Below are 16,338 nucleotides of genomic sequence, written 5' to 3'. Positions count from 1 at the left end.
GCCACGAGAATTAGTGAGGTTGGGCAATTAGGCCGGTCTCGTCGGTGGCATTCCAATTCATTCCAAAGGTGTTCGATGGGGTTGAGGTTCGGGCTCTCTGCAGGCCAGTCAAGTTCTTCCACATTGATCTCGATAAACCTTTGCTGTATGGACCTTGCTTTGTGCACGGGGCCATTGTGATGCTAAAACAGGACAGGGCCTTCCCCAAACTGTTGCCACAAAATTTGAAGCACAGAATCGTCTAGAATGTCACTGTATGCTGTAGCTTTAAGATTTTCCTTCACTGGAACTAAGGGACCTAGCCCAAATCATGAAAAACAACCCATATTTATACACCTGTCAACAATGGGTGTATAGCCAAATCCTTTATTTTGAACAACCATTTAAAAAAAAAAAATCTAAATATGCTTTTGTTATACAATTAAAGGTCAAACAGTCAGCGATAATCTAATGAATTGAGGGCTTGTGAAGTTCTACCAAGGCTAAATTTAAGCCTTCCACGACCATAAGACCCACATTTTATAACAACAATAGTTTAACCTGCTTTTTTGCCATCACTAAAGTGGCTTTCAGGTCTATGAAAAAAATGCCATTAAAAGAATAAATAAATGAAATTGAATATGAATCATGTATATAATGTACAATTCAAGTTAGGAGTTTACAGACTTTTAGGTTGGAGTCATGACAACTCGTTTTTTCAACCACTCCACAAATTTCTTGTTAACAAACTATAGTTTCGGCAAGTCTGTTAGGGCATCTATTTTGTGCATGACACAAGTCATTTTTCTGACTTTTGTTTACAGACAGATTATTAAACTTATAATTCACTATCACAATTCCAGTGGGTCAGAAATGTACATACACTAAGTTGACTGTGCCTTTTAAACAGCTTGGAAAATTCCAGAAAATGATGTCATGGCTTTAGAAGCTCCTGATAGGCTAATTGACATAATTTGAGTCAATTGGAAGTGTACCTGTGGATGTATTTCAAGGCCTACCTTCAAACTCAGGGCCTCTTTGCTTGACATCATGGGAGAAATCAGCCAAGACCCCAGAAATAAAATTGTAGACCTCCACAAGTCTGGTGCATCCTTGGGAGCAATTTCCAAATGCCTGAAGGTACCACGTTAATCTTTACAAACAATAGTACGCAAGTATAAACCCCATGGGACCACGCAGCCGTCATACCGCTCAGGAAGGAGAAGTGTTCTGTCTCCTAGAGATGAATGTACTTTGATGCGAAATGGGCAAATCAATCCCAGAACAACAGCAAAGAACCCTGTGAAGATGCTGGAGGAAACGGGCACAAAGTATCTATATCCACAGTAAAACTAATCCTATATCGACATATCTTGAAAGGCCGCTCAGCAAGGAAGAAGCCACTGCTCTAAAACCGCCATTTAAAAGAATAACCTACGGTTTGCACATTGGGAAAAAGTTAATACTTTTTGGAGAAATGTCCTCTGGTCTAGAGGTCGACCGACTAAATGGAATGGCCGATTTTAATTAGGGCCGATTTCAAATTTTCATAACAATTGTTAATCAGCATTTTTGGACACCGATCATGGCTGATTACATTGCACTCCACGAGGAGACTGCATGACAGGCTGACTACCTGTTATGCGAGTGCAGCAAGGAGCCACGGTAAGGTGCTAGCTAGCATTAAACGTATCTTATTAAAAAAAACAAGCAAACATAACATAATCACTAGTGAACTACACCTGGTTGATGATATTACTAGTTTATTTAGCTTGTCCTGCGTTGCATATAATCGATGCGGTGCCTGTTAATTTATCATTGAATCAGCCTACTTCGCCAAACGGGTGATTTAACAAAAGGGCATTTGCGAGAGAAAAAAAAGCATAATCGTTGCACGAATGTACCTAACCATAAACATCAATGCCCTTTCTTAAAATCAATACACAGAAGTATATATTTTTAAACCTGCATATTTAGTTAAAAGAAATTCATGTTAGCAGGCAATATTAACTAGGGAAATTGCGTCACTTCTCTTGCATTTATTGCACGCAGAGTCAGGGTATATGCAACAGTTTGGGTCGCCTGGCTCGTTGTGAACTAATTTGCCAGAATTTTACGTAATTATGACATAACATTGAAGGTTGTGCAATGTCACAGGATTATTTAGATTTATGGATGCCACCCGTTTAGATATAATACATCAATAAAATCCATATTTTATTAAGTTAAAATAAGTGTTAATTCAGTATTGTTGTAATTGTCATTATTACAAATCAATTTTTTTAAATCGGCTGATTATTCGGTATCGGCTTTTTTGGGTCCTCCAATAATCTGTATCGGCGTTGAAAAATCATAATCGGTCGACCTCTACTCAATACCATAGAACATTTGTGGGCAGAACTGAAAAAGCGTGTGAGCAATGAGGCCTACAAACTTGACTCAGTTACACCAGCTCTGTCAGGAGGAATGGGCCAAAATTCACCCAATTTATTGTGGAAAGATACCTAAAACATTTGACCCAAGTTAAACAATTTAAAGGCAATGCTACCAAATACTAATTGAGTGTATGTAAACTTCTGACTCACTTGGACTGTGATGAAAGAAATAAAAGTTTAAATAAATAATTCTCTATTATTCTGACATTTCACATTCTTAAAATAAAGTGGTGATCCTGACTGACCTAAAACGGGGAATTTTTACTTGGATTAAATGTCAGCAATTGTGAAAAACTGAGTTGAAATGTATTTGACTAAGGTGTATGTAAACCATGGACCTTTACTGTACATGCAAATTAATTTGATCGCCCAGCCTTACGCCACGGTGCGGCTAACTCGACCTGACATATTTCTCAGCGCTATATATATATATATATGTATTCACACACAACTATAGTACCTGCCAGTTTTTATTAGGTACACCACCCTGTTCCCGAAACTGGATCGATCCTACAGACAGTGAGTCATGTGGCCGTGACTTCCTATGTAAAGGAGGCATTCAGTTACTGTTCGATTGAATGTTAGAATGGGCAAAACAATTGACTTTAGCAACATTGAGCATTGTGTGATCAACGGTGCCAGGCGGGCCCGATCCAGTATCCAGAAACGGTTATCCTCCTGGGCTTTTCACAGACTGTAGTGTCTCATTGTGACAAACAAAAAAACATCCAGTCAGCGGCAGCCCTGTGGGGGAAAACCTCTTGTTGATGAGGTCGAAGGAGAATGACAATCATGCAAGCTAGCAGGTGGGCCACAAACGGACAAATAGCAGTGCAGTACAACAGTGGTGTTCAGAACGGCATCTCGGAAAGCAGTAACATTTCAGTTTACTTGAGTGTCCTGCACAGTCCCCAGACCTCAACCCAATAGAGCATCTTTGGGGAGATTTTGAACTGGCTGTTCGCAGCATGACTGGACCGTCGTCCAATCTGCAGCATCTGCGTGATGCCATCGCGTTAGCATGGACCAACATCCCTGTAGAACGTTTGACACCTTGTCGAATACCTCAAATAATTCAGGCTGTTCTGGAATAAACTGTCCGGTGAGTGTAAATTAATCATCTAAGACGTGCCAAATTGAGGTTATATCCAGCTCAGAGCTCCAGCTATGCATTTTGGTTTTCTAAGTGGCTAGATGTCAAGATCAAGCTCCATGGTTACAGCAGGGACACAATCCCCTCTTGGATTAAGATCCGTGTTGCCTAAAAAAAATAAAAAAATTAACAGAAATAGCACCACTTGTGTGCACTCAAAGTAATACTGTATACCGTGGTTTGGAAAAAGTCTTTGATGTGATGATAACATAACTGGTGTTATTCATTGGATTGTCTGTTCTCTGTTGGACCTTTTTGTGTGTACAACACCAGCCTTTATATTTTCCCTAGTTCTAAGAGCGCCTCTGCTCTGTCCATTTAGCAAGTGCATTATTTTTTTCAGCAACTGCATCAGCTCTGAGGTGGCTTGATGCAGAAAATGGCTTTGTTCAGCAACTAATTACTGTCGTCCCTCTTGCTGTAACGGCTCAATTATGCTATCCATGCTAACCAATAAGAGCCATGCATCTTTTGAGATGGGAAGTCATAAAGCACCTCTTCTCCGCACGCAGGAGCCAGCGGTAATAACTTACTCTCTTTGTCCCTGGCATAGTGGCGCGTGATGGATCCCCTGTTGTGGTGGTGGTGCATTAACACACACCCCTCTCACCAGGCCCTTCACTGCAATAAACAAGGCCTCCTCCAGACCCACTGCTGGTGCCAGGCCCTTGACCTTGTTCTTCCCACTCCAGCCTGCCCAGGGTTTTTCTTACATCCTCTGTCACTCTGCTGTAGTACTGTAAGTGTACACTTCCTGAATGCACTACAACAGAGGGTAGGCTGCAGTGTTCATTGCTTTAACTCAGGTGTTGAAAGTCAAACGTGTCAGTGCTATAGGGGTTTCTAAAAGCAGGAAGTAGAGTTTGTTTAGCACACCCAATTTACATTTACATTTAAGTCATTTAGCAGACGCTCTTATCCAGAGCGACTTACAAATTGGTGCTTTCACCTTATGACATCCAGTGGAACAGCCACTTTACAATAGTGCATCTAAGTCTTTTAAGGGGGGTGAGAAGGATTACTTTATCCTATCCTAGGTATTCCTTAAAGAGGTGGGGTTTCAGGTGTCTCCGGAAGGTGGTGATTGACTCCGCTGTCCTGGCGTCGTGAGGGAGTTTGTTCCACCATTGGGGGGCCAGAGCAGCGAACAGTTTTGACTGGGCTGAGCGGGAACTGTACTTCCTCAGTGGTAGGGAGGTGAGCAGGCCAGAGGTGGATGAACGCAGTGCCCTTGTTTGGGTGTAGGGCCTGATCAGAGCCTGTTGTGTTTCAGCCTGAATTTAAAATGGATTAAATTGAGATCGTATCATTGGCCTACACAATACCACACACATACAAGGGCATGAATACATGACTAGATATTGGATATTGTTGTACCAACATTATCCAAGTCTACTATGACTATTTACCATCTGAATATGAAAACCACATCTGTAGATTCTAAACCACCAGTTGGAGGACAGATGGAACTAAACCACCAGTTGGAGGACAGATGGAACTAAACCACCAGTTGGAGGACAGATGGAACTAAACCACCAGTTGGAGGACAGATGGAACTAAACCACCAGTTGGAGGACAGATGGAACTAAACCACCAGTTGGAGGACAGATGGAACTAAACCACCAGTTGGAGGACAGATGGAACTAAACCACCAGTTGGCCAGAAAGTGTTATATATGGGAGGCCTGTAAAAAGTGTTTAGTCCTTATACCATATGAGTCAGTGGAACACCACATAACGCCAACGGAATACTCCATATGAGTCAGTGGAACACCACATAACGCCAACGGAATACTCCATATGAGTCAGTGGAACACCCCATAACGCCAACGGAATACTCCATATGAGTCAGTGGAACACCACATAACGCCAACGGAATACTCCATATGAGTCAGTGGAACACCCCATAACGCCAACGGAATACTCCATATGAGTCAGTGGAACACCACATAACGCCAACGGAATACTCCATGTCTCAGTGGAACACCCCATAACGCCAACGGAATACTCCATATGTCTCAGTGGAACACCACATAACGCCAACGGAATACTCCATATGAGTCAGTGGAACACCACATAACGCCAACGGAATACTCCATATGAGTCAGTGGAACACCCCATAACGCCAACGGAATACTCCATATGAGTCAGTGGAACACCCCATAACGCCAACGGAATACTCCATATGAGTCAGTGGAACACCACATAACGCCAACGGAATACTCCATATGTCTCAGTGGAACACCCCATAACGCCAACGGAATACTCCATATGAGTCAGTGGAACACCACATAACGCCAACGGAATACTCCATATGTCTCAGTGGAACACCACATAACGCCAACGGAATACTCCATATGTCTCAGTGGAACACCCCATAACGCCAGTGAAACACCCCATAACGCCAACGGAATACTCCATATGTCTCAGTGGAACACCCCATAACGCCAACGGAATACTCCATATGAGTCAGTGGAACACCCCATAACGCCAACGGAATACTCCATATGAGTCAGTGGAACACCACATAACGCCAACGGAATACTCCATATGTCTCAGTGGAACACCCCATAACGCCAACGGAATACTCCATATGAGTCAGTGGAACACCCCATAACGCCAGTGGAGTACCCCACAACGCCAGTGGAGTACCCCACAACGCCAGTGGAGTACCCCACAACGCCAGTGGAGTACCCCACAACGCCAGTGGAGTACCCCACAACGCCAGTGGAGTACCCCACAACGCCAGTGGAGTACCCCACAACGCCAGTGGAGTACCCCCATAACGCCAGTGGAGTACCCCATTGTGCCTTTGGAATGCCGAGATCTGTTGGTCTCTTGTCGTACGAATCACTTCCTATAACTTGGCATCTGCGTTTCATGTGCAGTTATTACACATTCATAGTTTCCCCTTCCACGGTCTCTCATTGTGACAGTTTGTATTACTACTTTCTTTTTACTGAATCTTTAAGGCCAAAAGCCTATTGAGCAATTTTGTCTCGCTGTTTCTGGATTGCTCTCACTAGCAGACAGTTCATGAAGGATTGTGATGCAGCTCAGTGCTCATGCACCATTTACCCAACTAATTCCTGCAGGTTTTAAACGTAGAGTTTCTAAACCCAGAGGCGCAACAATGTCTTAAGTAAATGTCTTAAGTAGTTGAACATGTTGTTACTCCAATCTCGTGAAAGTGACAAACTGACAGCTTTTTCATTTTCGTCAAACTACTTTTATATCGAAGGGGTGACTTTGAATTGACGGCCTGCACATGCGCAGTTCGGCGCGAGATGACTGTTAGACCCGACGACGCATTTCTGCTCATGAGCTTAGCTAGCCAAAGTTTTCATGACATCGCCTACAAGTGTGATCGGGGATTTCTATAGGCTAAAACTGCTTCTCCAATCTTCACACTGTACTCTTGACTTATAGTCAAGGTCTCATTTACCTGTTTGTATATTTGATCCTCTGAAATGGGCATGAGACCAATTTAGTCAACTAGTGCACAGATCCAACATGCGGGCTGCTTCTTGACCAGAGGTCACTGGATTGTGGTAGTGTGCACATACAGACTAGGTGGTCAATGCGCAGGACAAGCAACCTGCTGTACCTTGCCGGCCTCTGAGACCACAGGCTTTGGGACGACCAATGTGAACTCGATTGATGGTGAGTGTTAGAACACACAGGAAGTCTACTTATCAAATAGGAAGTAGTACAGTGTATTTGTCATTATCATCTTGCCGCCTACCTATAAAAGCAAATCAAATCCCTCTATCTCTGAGTCGGACACATATCATTAATGGGGTGAGAGATTATATGCTTGTCTAATCATTTAATTCTGAATGCATCCTCTCATGGAGCAGTGTTCTTGTTAGAATGGGAGTACATTAGTAACATCGTAGAGGCACGATACTGTGAGTTGTCTTGTGTTTGCCAGGTCTGTACCTGGCTGAACTGGGGCACTGTGCTCCTGTTATTATTCCTCTGTGTGGCTGCATGTTAATACTGGAGAATGTTATCTCACCTCCAAGCATGTGCCCCTTCAATATTTAATCACCCTCCACTGGTTTGAAACCTTAGTGCTCTCTTCACAAGCTTCTGAGCAAGGAATTCTCCATTTCCTTGTCACATTTGAGGCTGTACTCACAGAACAATGCTAATTTGCTATTCAAATATTTATAATCGCATATTCTGCCAAAAATACCATTACAAGAGTATGCATCTGTCTTATAGAATGAGTGAGCACCCATGGCTTCCTAATGATAACTATAATGAGCTAGACAGAAGTGGTGGTCAGGTGATTTTACTAGCCCCCCAGCTACTTGCACGTTAACTCAGAAATGCATGAAGACAGACGCTCTGTGGACCCACATCGGCCCAGGCATTCATGTTAATGGATTTGTCCTCTTTATTTACATTTTACGTCTGTAGTAACGCCATAAGCAATACCCATGTTTGAGAAACAAAGTTACTGATCTTATTGTCATTTTTTTCCCATACTTTCAAAATTACATAGGTCTACTTTCATCTACCGGTTGTCAGATTAGAATGTGACTTTGCAGTATGGCCCTTGTTTAAAAAAAAAAAAAAAAAAGCCACCTGTGCCAACATGTTTAGTTTCTCCGTGTTTTCCAGAGGATGCCAGCGCCGATCAGACTGCGGGAGCTGATCCGGACCATCCGGACGGCTCGGACCCAGGCAGAGGAGCGTGAGATGATCCAGAAAGAGTGTGCTGCTATACGCTCGTCCTTCAGAGAGGAAGACAACACTTACCGCTGTAGAAATGTGGCTAAGCTACTCTACATGCACATGCTGGGCTACCCAGCGCACTTTGGGCAGGTATGTTTAAAAAGAACACTGTTCTTAATTTATTAACCAACATCTGTGAGTGTCTTGTTGTTTCTGGCAGTGAATGTGTCTCTTGCTGAAGAGAGCAGTTTTGTGAACGGATTACTACGGCTCAGCGTTAAACACCATAGTGCCCTCAAAGCTCATCACAAAGCTAAGGACTCTAGAACTAAACGCCTCCCTCTGCAACTGGATCCCGGACTTCTTGACGGCCCACCCACAGGTGGCAATGGTAGGGAACAAAACATCCGCCACACTGATCTTCAACACGGGGGCCCTTCAGGGGTGCGTGCTCAGTCCCCTCCTGTGCTCCCTGTTCACTCATGACTGCATGGCCAGGCACGACTCCAACACCATCATCAATTTTGCCGATGACACAACAGTGGTCACCAACAACGATGAGACAGCCTATAGGGAGAAGGTCCGAGACCTGCTTGTGTGGTGCCAGGACAACAACCTCTCCCTTACCGTGATCAAGACAAATTGTGGACTACAGGAAAAGGAGGACCGAGCACGCCCCCATTCTCATCGACAGGGCTGTAGTGGAACAGGTTGAGCGCTTGAAGTTCCTTGGTGTCCACATCACCAACAAACTATCATCGTCCAAACACACTAAGGCAGTCGTGAAGAGGGCACAACAAAGCCTTTTCCCCTCAGGAGACTGAAAAGATTTGGCATGGGTCCTCAGATCCTCAAAAGGTTCTACAGCTGCACCATCGAGAGCATCCAGACGGGTTGCATCACTGCCTGGTGTGGCAACTGCTCGGCCTCCGACCGCAAGGCACTACAGAGGGTAGTGCGTACGGCCCAGTACATCACTGGGGCCAAGCTTCCTGCTATCCAGGACCTCTATACCAGGTGGTGTCAGAGGAAGGCCCTAAAAATGGTACCAAGACTCCAGTCACCCTAGTCATAGACTGTTCTCTCTACTACCGCATGGCAAGCGGTACCGGAGCGCCAAGTCGAGGTCCTAATGGCTTTTTAACAGCTTCTACCCCCAAGCCATAAGACTCCTGAACAGCTAATCAAAGGGCTACCCAGACCCCTCTTACTCTGCTGCTACTCTCTGTTTATAATCTATGCACAGTCACTTTAACTCTACCTACATGTACATATTACCTCGCCTAACCGGTGCTCCCACACATTGACTCTGTACCGGTACCCCCTGTATATTGGCGCGCTTGTTATTTTACTGCTGCCGTTTAATAATTTGTTACTTTTATTTTACATTTTCTTGTTGGTTAAGGGCATGTAAGTAAGCATTTCACTGTTGTATTTGGCGCATGTGACATTCAAATTGATTTGAGTTTTGTTTTCCAGCTTGAGTGCCTGAAGTTGATTGCGTCCCAGAAGTTCACTGACAAGCGGATAGGGTACCTGGGAGCCATGCTACTGTTGGACGAGAGGCAGGACGTCCATCTACTAATGACAAACTGCATCAAGAAGTAAGGCAGGCCAGAACCGCATTGGCTACATGCATACAATTATTTGTAGTGTAGAGATGAGAGCTGTGCTGCAGGAGGTGGTGATGTGCACCAATGGCAGTATTCTGTTACTGCCAGAATTGTTACTCATGAGTGGTGCTCACGTCAGCAGCGTGCGCTTCTGATGTTGGATATGGAAACAGCCCCATAACCTGCCGGATCAGCTGTTGCGTCTTTTTCTCGATCTCTTGCTCTCATGCACATTTTTCTTCTTTCCTGTCTCTCCTGCTCCTTCGTCGTCCCTTTTACCCACCTCTCTGTCTATCTTATATTTTCTTCTCTCAGTCTTTCCTCTTTCTCTTCTACATCTCAGCGCCATCCTATATCTCTGATCTGTTATCTCCCTATGAACAGAGACACAGCCACATTCCAAAGTCTAAGTTGAAAACGAAAGGAGACCGGGCATTTGCCATTAAGACCCTTAGACTTTGGAATGGTCTGCCAGAGATCAGGCTTTCAGATTCAGTGCCTATTTTTAAATCCCTGTTGAAGACACACTTTTATAAAGATGCTTTTAATGTATGATTTTTAATTCTCTTTTTTCATTCTCCTTCCTCCAGTCTTTATTTCTTTGCTAGTACTTTTATTTTATGATGTGAAGCTCTTACTTTATACACTGTATAAAGTCATTATTATCTGCTATCCACTCATTCTTCCCCCTGTCCTTCCTCAGTGATCTGAATCACAGCACACAGTATGTCCAGGGCCTGGCCTTGTGCACCCTGGGCTGCATGGGCTCCTCGGAGATGTGTCGAGACCTGGCTGGAGAGGTGGAGAAGCTGCTCAAAACATCCAACTCCTACCTGAGGAAAAAGGTACCTCATTCTCACCTATCCCACATTCACTCTTTACAAAGTAGTGTTAGTCAGGTGGTTAGTTTGATGTGTGTCAGCAGACCTGCCAACCTGCACACAATTTGAGGTCAAAGTATGCTGGTATGAAAAACTACCTTAAAATACGCTTCTATTGGTATAACCGTCTGAAGTTGGAGCTGAGCCAATCAGGACTTTGGCGAGGATAAAACATCTCTAGCTCTCCACTCCGGCACGCCCCCTGTAGTCGTAGTAGTCCACTAATTTCCTCCCTCGAGCTGAATGGCAGCTCTCCACTTTGTCTGTTGATACCGCTGATGTGTGACGAATAAGGGTAGGGAAAATGGATAATGAACTATTTGGTGAATACATTTTCCAAAATTGTATGTGTTAATCAAGCACGTGGCCACCATTATTTCGTAGTTAGCTCCTTCGCCATTAAGACAAATGTAGTTAGCTAGTGTTAAGTCAACACACATGGCAGAGAGAGCTGTTCTGCTAATACTGTCCTTCACAGAAAGTTCTATTAGACTGTTAAGATTAGTACACCTATGTTGATTTAATCAGTTGTTGATCTGGCCTCTTGATCCAGCTGTATGTCAACAGTAGGTAATGTGATAATAATCAGTTGTTGATCTGGCCTCTTGATCCAGCTGTATGTCAACAGTAGGTAATGTGATAATAATCAGTTGTTGATCTGGCCTCTTGATCCAGCTGTATGTCAACAGTAGGTAATGTGATAATAATCAGTTGTTGATCTGGCCTCTTGATCCGGCTGTATGTCAACAGTAGGTAATGTTGTGATAATAATCAGTTGTTGATCTGGCCTCTTGATCCAGCTGTATGTCAACAGTAGGTAATGTGATAATAATCAGTTGTTGATCTGGCCTCTTGATCCAGCTGTATGTCAACAGTAGGTAATGTTGTGATAATAATCAGTTGTTGATCTGGCCTCTTGATCCAGCTGTATGTCAACAGTAGGTAATGTGATAATAATCAGTTGTTGATCTGGCCTCTTGATCCAGCTGTATGTCAACAGTAGGTAATGTGATAATAATCAGTTGTTGATCTAGCCTCTTGATCCAGCTGTATGTCAACAGTAGGTAATGTTGTGATAATAATCAGTTGTTGATCTAGCCTCTTGATCCAGCTGTATGTCAACAGTAGGTAATGTTGTGATAATAATCAGTTCACCAATGACAAGGTATGTTGAGTGATGGTAGCCTAGTAGTCAGACCTTGATGGATGAGGTCAGGGATGGAGATCTGAAACAAACTGATATAGGTCTAGTTCAGTTGTTTCATATTCCAAACAGCCTACAGTAAGCTAAACCACTACATTCCATCCTGTAATTGAATTATCCTAAATGTTCTCCCCAAACAAAATTAAGGATCCAGTTTGTTTTTACTAGACTAATCACATACATACACCTATTAATTTGAATAATCAAAAAAAAACAAATATAACCTAGAAAAATGTGAGTGTCATTGAGATCACCAATTTCATTAATTTCTCTCCCTCTCAAAAGGTTTAGAACACCTACTGATTCATATTTTTACTATTTTCTACATTGTAGAATAATAGTGAAGACCTCAAAACTGAAATAATAGATATGGAATCATGTAGTAACCAAAAAAGTGTTAAACAAATCTAAATATATTTGATATTCTTCAAATAGCCTTCCTTTGCCTTGATGACAGCTTTGCACACTCCTCGCATTCTCTCAACCAGCTTCATTAGGTAGTCACCTGGAATACATTTCAATTAGAGATGTGCCTTAAGTTAATTTGTGGAATTCCTTTCTTTCATTGATACGTTTTGAGCCAATCAGTTGTGTTGTGATAAGGTATGGTTGGTATACAGAAGATAGCCCTATATGGTAAAGTGCATTTCCCTTTGATTTGAGCAGTGTGGGTGTTGCGCGTGCACCGTCGTGGGAGCCGGGGGTGCCGCCACGCTAAAGCCGTAGTCATAAATATGATTTAAAGTTGGCAGGTCTGCGCTTGCACGTCATAGTTGAGGACTTTGAAAACATTTAGAATTTTCTCCCCAGGCGGCGTTGTGTGCAGTCCACGTCATCAGGAAGGTCCCAGAGCTGATGGAGATGTTCCTCCCAGCCACAAAGAACCTGCTGAGTGAGAAGAACCACGGTGAGACAACCGGGGGCTGGGGGCAACTGTGTCCTGCACAGAGAGCATTGGGTTTGGTCACTCACAGGTAAAATGAAGATGCTGGTGCCCTCTATACAGTTGAAATGTCCTTCAGTGACGAGAGTTGGATTAATGACTGTGTCCTGATGAGCTGTGGAGCTGCTGCGTCCTTCAGTTTTCAATTGATCACCTCAGGTGTTTTCACTAGACACTGATGGTTGTCATAGTACAATGGCTGATGTTCTGACAGCTTTATAAAGAGGTGCTCTTGTCAGAACCAGTGTTATCACTTCAAATATGTTTCTAAACGAGTTTGATAGATGAAGTTGCCCCTAGAAATTGTAAGGTCAGTTTTGTGTTTTCCCCTCAATGGTCAAGGTAAAGATTTGGGGAGTTGATGCTAGATATATACCTGTAAGTTGTTTTTTGTAGTGCTAAAATAGGGCTTAATGCCATTAAACTGGAACTTACTAAGAATGAGAATCCAGACTATAAACCACCACAACGGAACCAGCAAACAGCTTCCCCCATAGACTGTTCCTTATTTTAGTAACAATGCTGTGACATTGCTAAAACGTTCACTCACAGGGAATTGGCAAGGAAACTACTACGGTTCACCAGGGATGCTGTTTTCAAACTAGTTTCTCTTTGTCTCCTTAAGGTGTTCTCCACACTTCTGTTGTCCTCCTCACTGAAATGTGTGAAAGAAGTCCTGACATGCTCTTACACTTCAGAAAGGTATGGATAGCCACCATCTAATTAGTGAAATTACTACTATCAAGAGTTTTTGGGTTACAGCGCAGGTCTTCAGGGAGTTAATTAAGCATTTGTCCTTAGCTCACTCTACATTTCATTCTCCCTTAGTATTCATTTTCCTTTCACTATGACTGTTTTGGATATACTTCAAACATATCTTGCATTTTGAAACCTTGGATTACATTTTCCCATAGGGTTTGCTCTACATTCAAAGTAGGCCTATGTCTCAGTCGTATCTCCTTGCCTCGCTTATCTCTAGTGGCTCTGTACCTCTTTCCCTTAGCCATAACAACCTTGAGCCAGTCTCCCACCCCTCATGTTCATGATCAGAACATGACTTTGAGCTCTCTAAAAGTGAATCTTCCCTAACATCTACCTCATATTTTTTCTGTCATTTGTCTTTGTTACAATTCCTGCATTGTGTTAGAATGAGAAGGTAAGAGTACATTCTGGTTTCATAGCTGGTGCATGCTGTAACTAGTAATCACTTCACACAGTCACCGTAGATGTAATCAAATCTATGTTCCTTTTTGTCTTTTTGATTTCTTTGACTTTTACAGCGGTCATATGTTGGTGTTCTCTTGATATCATGACAGGATTTTAAAAATGTTTCTTAGACATCTCTCACTATTGTCAATGTGTCATCATTAACCTAATGTGTAACTCATTTGATCACCGTATATTGAAAACAACATGATGGGTCTGTTTTCAATTGATCACTTCTGGTGTTTTCACTAGACACTGATGGTTTTATGTCTGTTAAAAGGGAGGTATGTGTCTGTATACGTACAAATATATATTTCAGAAAATTTGCACCAATGCGAATATATTTGTCTATGAATACTCTTGCCTAGCATTCCTGTTAAGAATTATGATGAGGGTTCTATTTCATCCAGGTGTGATTGAATGTGACATCACGGTTCGATTAGCTTTTCAAAACTCAACATCCTAACCGAATGTTTTCATACAATCAATGTTGTCTTGATTACCATAACCCAGAAATGTAAGTTACATTGATGATTAAATCAAGAGAATGTAAAGAATAACTGCACATTCTACACAATACTTTGTCCAGTTATTTCAGTAACAAGGTAGGACACCAATTCCTCAGAAATAAAGACCTTGACCCTTGATGGCACCCCTCTCCTGTTGTTGGTCTTTTGTAGTTGGTTCCACAGCTAGTGAGAATCCTGAAGAACCTGATCATGTCTGGATACTCTCCTGAGCATGATGTGTCTGGCATCAGTGACCCCTTCCTGCAGGTGAGACCTTTGACCTTGTGTTTCGTGCCAATCATTTGATCTTCTGTAACAAACTTGGCTAGGCCAGTCAGTGATGCCCCTTGACCTCATTGCAGGTGCGGATATTGAGACTATTGCGAATTCTGGGCAGGAGTGATGACGACTCAAGTGAAGCAATGAATGACATTCTTGCACAGGTGAGAAGAGAGGTTATACTCTAGTGACACCCCATCCCGTGAACGGGACCGTTTTCATCTTACACTAATTAGCATAATGCAGCGGACATAAATCTTCCTAGAAAATCTTCCTATTCATGAAAATCAGCAGTGAAATATATTGGAACACAGCTTAGCCTTTTGTTAATCACCCTGTCATCTCAGATTTTCAAAATATGCTTTACAGCCAACGCTAGACGAGCATTTGCGTAAGTTTATAATAGCCTAGCATAGCATTATGCCTTGCTAGCAGCAAGCAACCTTGTCACGGAAATCAGAAAAGCAATCAAATTAAATCGTTTACCTTTGATTAACTTCGGATGTTTTCACTCACGAGACTCCCAAAGTTCATTTTTTCCCAAAATATTATTTTTGTAGGCGAAACAGCTCTGTTTGTTGTTCATGTTTGGCTGAGAAATCGCCCGGAAATTGCGGTCACCACAACGCCCATTTGTTTTCCAAATTAGCTCCATAATATCGACAGAAACATGGCAAACGTTGTTTAGAATCCATCCTCAAGGTGTTTTTCTAATATCTATTCGATAATATATCCGTCGGGACAATTCCTTTTTCTCTAGGACCGATTGGAGTAATGGCTACCTCTGCACTTTACGCGAGAATCTCTCTCGGAGCCACCATGTGACCACTTACGCAATGTGCCCCCATACGGCTATTCTTCAACAGAAATGCGTAAAACTACGTCACAATGCTGTAGACACCTTGGGGAATACGTAGAAAGCGTAAGCTCGTTGATGGTACATTCACAGCCATATAGGGAGTCATTGGAACGCAGCGCTTTCAAAACCTGGGGCACTTCCGGATTAGATTTTTCTCAGGCTTTCGCTTGCAACATCAGTTCTGTTATACTCACAGACAATATCTTTACAGTTTTGGAAACGTTAGTGTTTTCTATCGAAAGCTGTCAATCTTTTCCTGACACAATATCCCGTTTAAAACGGGAACGTTTTTTTCCCTCCAAAAATGACAATACTGCCCCTAGAGTTCCAAGAGTACTCGAGGCTTACTGCCCTAGAGATATGACTAATCAGACTAATGGTTTCTTCACCCTTGTAGGTGGCAACCAACACCGAGACCAGTAAAAATGTAGGCAATGCAATCCTCTACGAGACAGTACTGACCATAATGGACATCAAGTCAGAAAGTGGATTGAGGGTGTTGGCTATCAACATACTGGGACGCTTCCTTCTCAACAATGACAAAAATATTAGGTAACACACTTGGGGAACTAATTCATTGAATGATCTGAAC

The 16,338-nt window shown here is 42.7% G+C and overlaps 1 protein-coding gene across 4 annotated transcripts in view; it reads left to right on the top strand.

Moving 5' to 3' along the window:
• The window catches only part of ap1g1 (adaptor related protein complex 1 subunit gamma 1), a 29,832-nt gene that overhangs the window by 3,673 nt on the left and 9,821 nt on the right, over positions 1 to 16,338 (top strand). For 2 of the 4 annotated variants that reach the window (XM_065013082.1, XM_065013083.1), the window contains exons 2-9: positions 8,199 to 8,402; positions 9,732 to 9,856; positions 10,569 to 10,710; positions 12,761 to 12,857; positions 13,519 to 13,595; positions 14,780 to 14,875; positions 14,971 to 15,051; positions 16,144 to 16,298. In XM_065013082.1, the coding sequence (XP_064869154.1) occupies positions 8,202 to 8,402; positions 9,732 to 9,856; positions 10,569 to 10,710; positions 12,761 to 12,857; positions 13,519 to 13,595; positions 14,780 to 14,875; positions 14,971 to 15,051; positions 16,144 to 16,298 (974 nt within the window). In that variant the 5' untranslated portion in view covers positions 8,199 to 8,201. Of the gene's footprint in view, positions 1 to 6,276; positions 7,230 to 8,180; positions 8,403 to 9,731; positions 9,857 to 10,568; positions 10,711 to 12,760; positions 12,858 to 13,518; positions 13,596 to 14,779; positions 14,876 to 14,970; positions 15,052 to 16,143; positions 16,299 to 16,338 lie in introns of those variants that run through there. The other 2 variants (XM_029641527.2, XM_065013084.1) reach the window with 2 other exon arrangements.

Source organism: Oncorhynchus nerka, linkage group LG28, assembly GCF_034236695.1.
Source record: "Oncorhynchus nerka isolate Pitt River linkage group LG28, Oner_Uvic_2.0, whole genome shotgun sequence".
Classification (NCBI taxonomy): Eukaryota; Metazoa; Chordata; class Actinopteri; order Salmoniformes; family Salmonidae; genus Oncorhynchus; species Oncorhynchus nerka.
The sequence above is the reverse complement of the archived record's forward strand: the minus strand, read 5'-3'. Positions and strand labels throughout refer to the sequence as shown.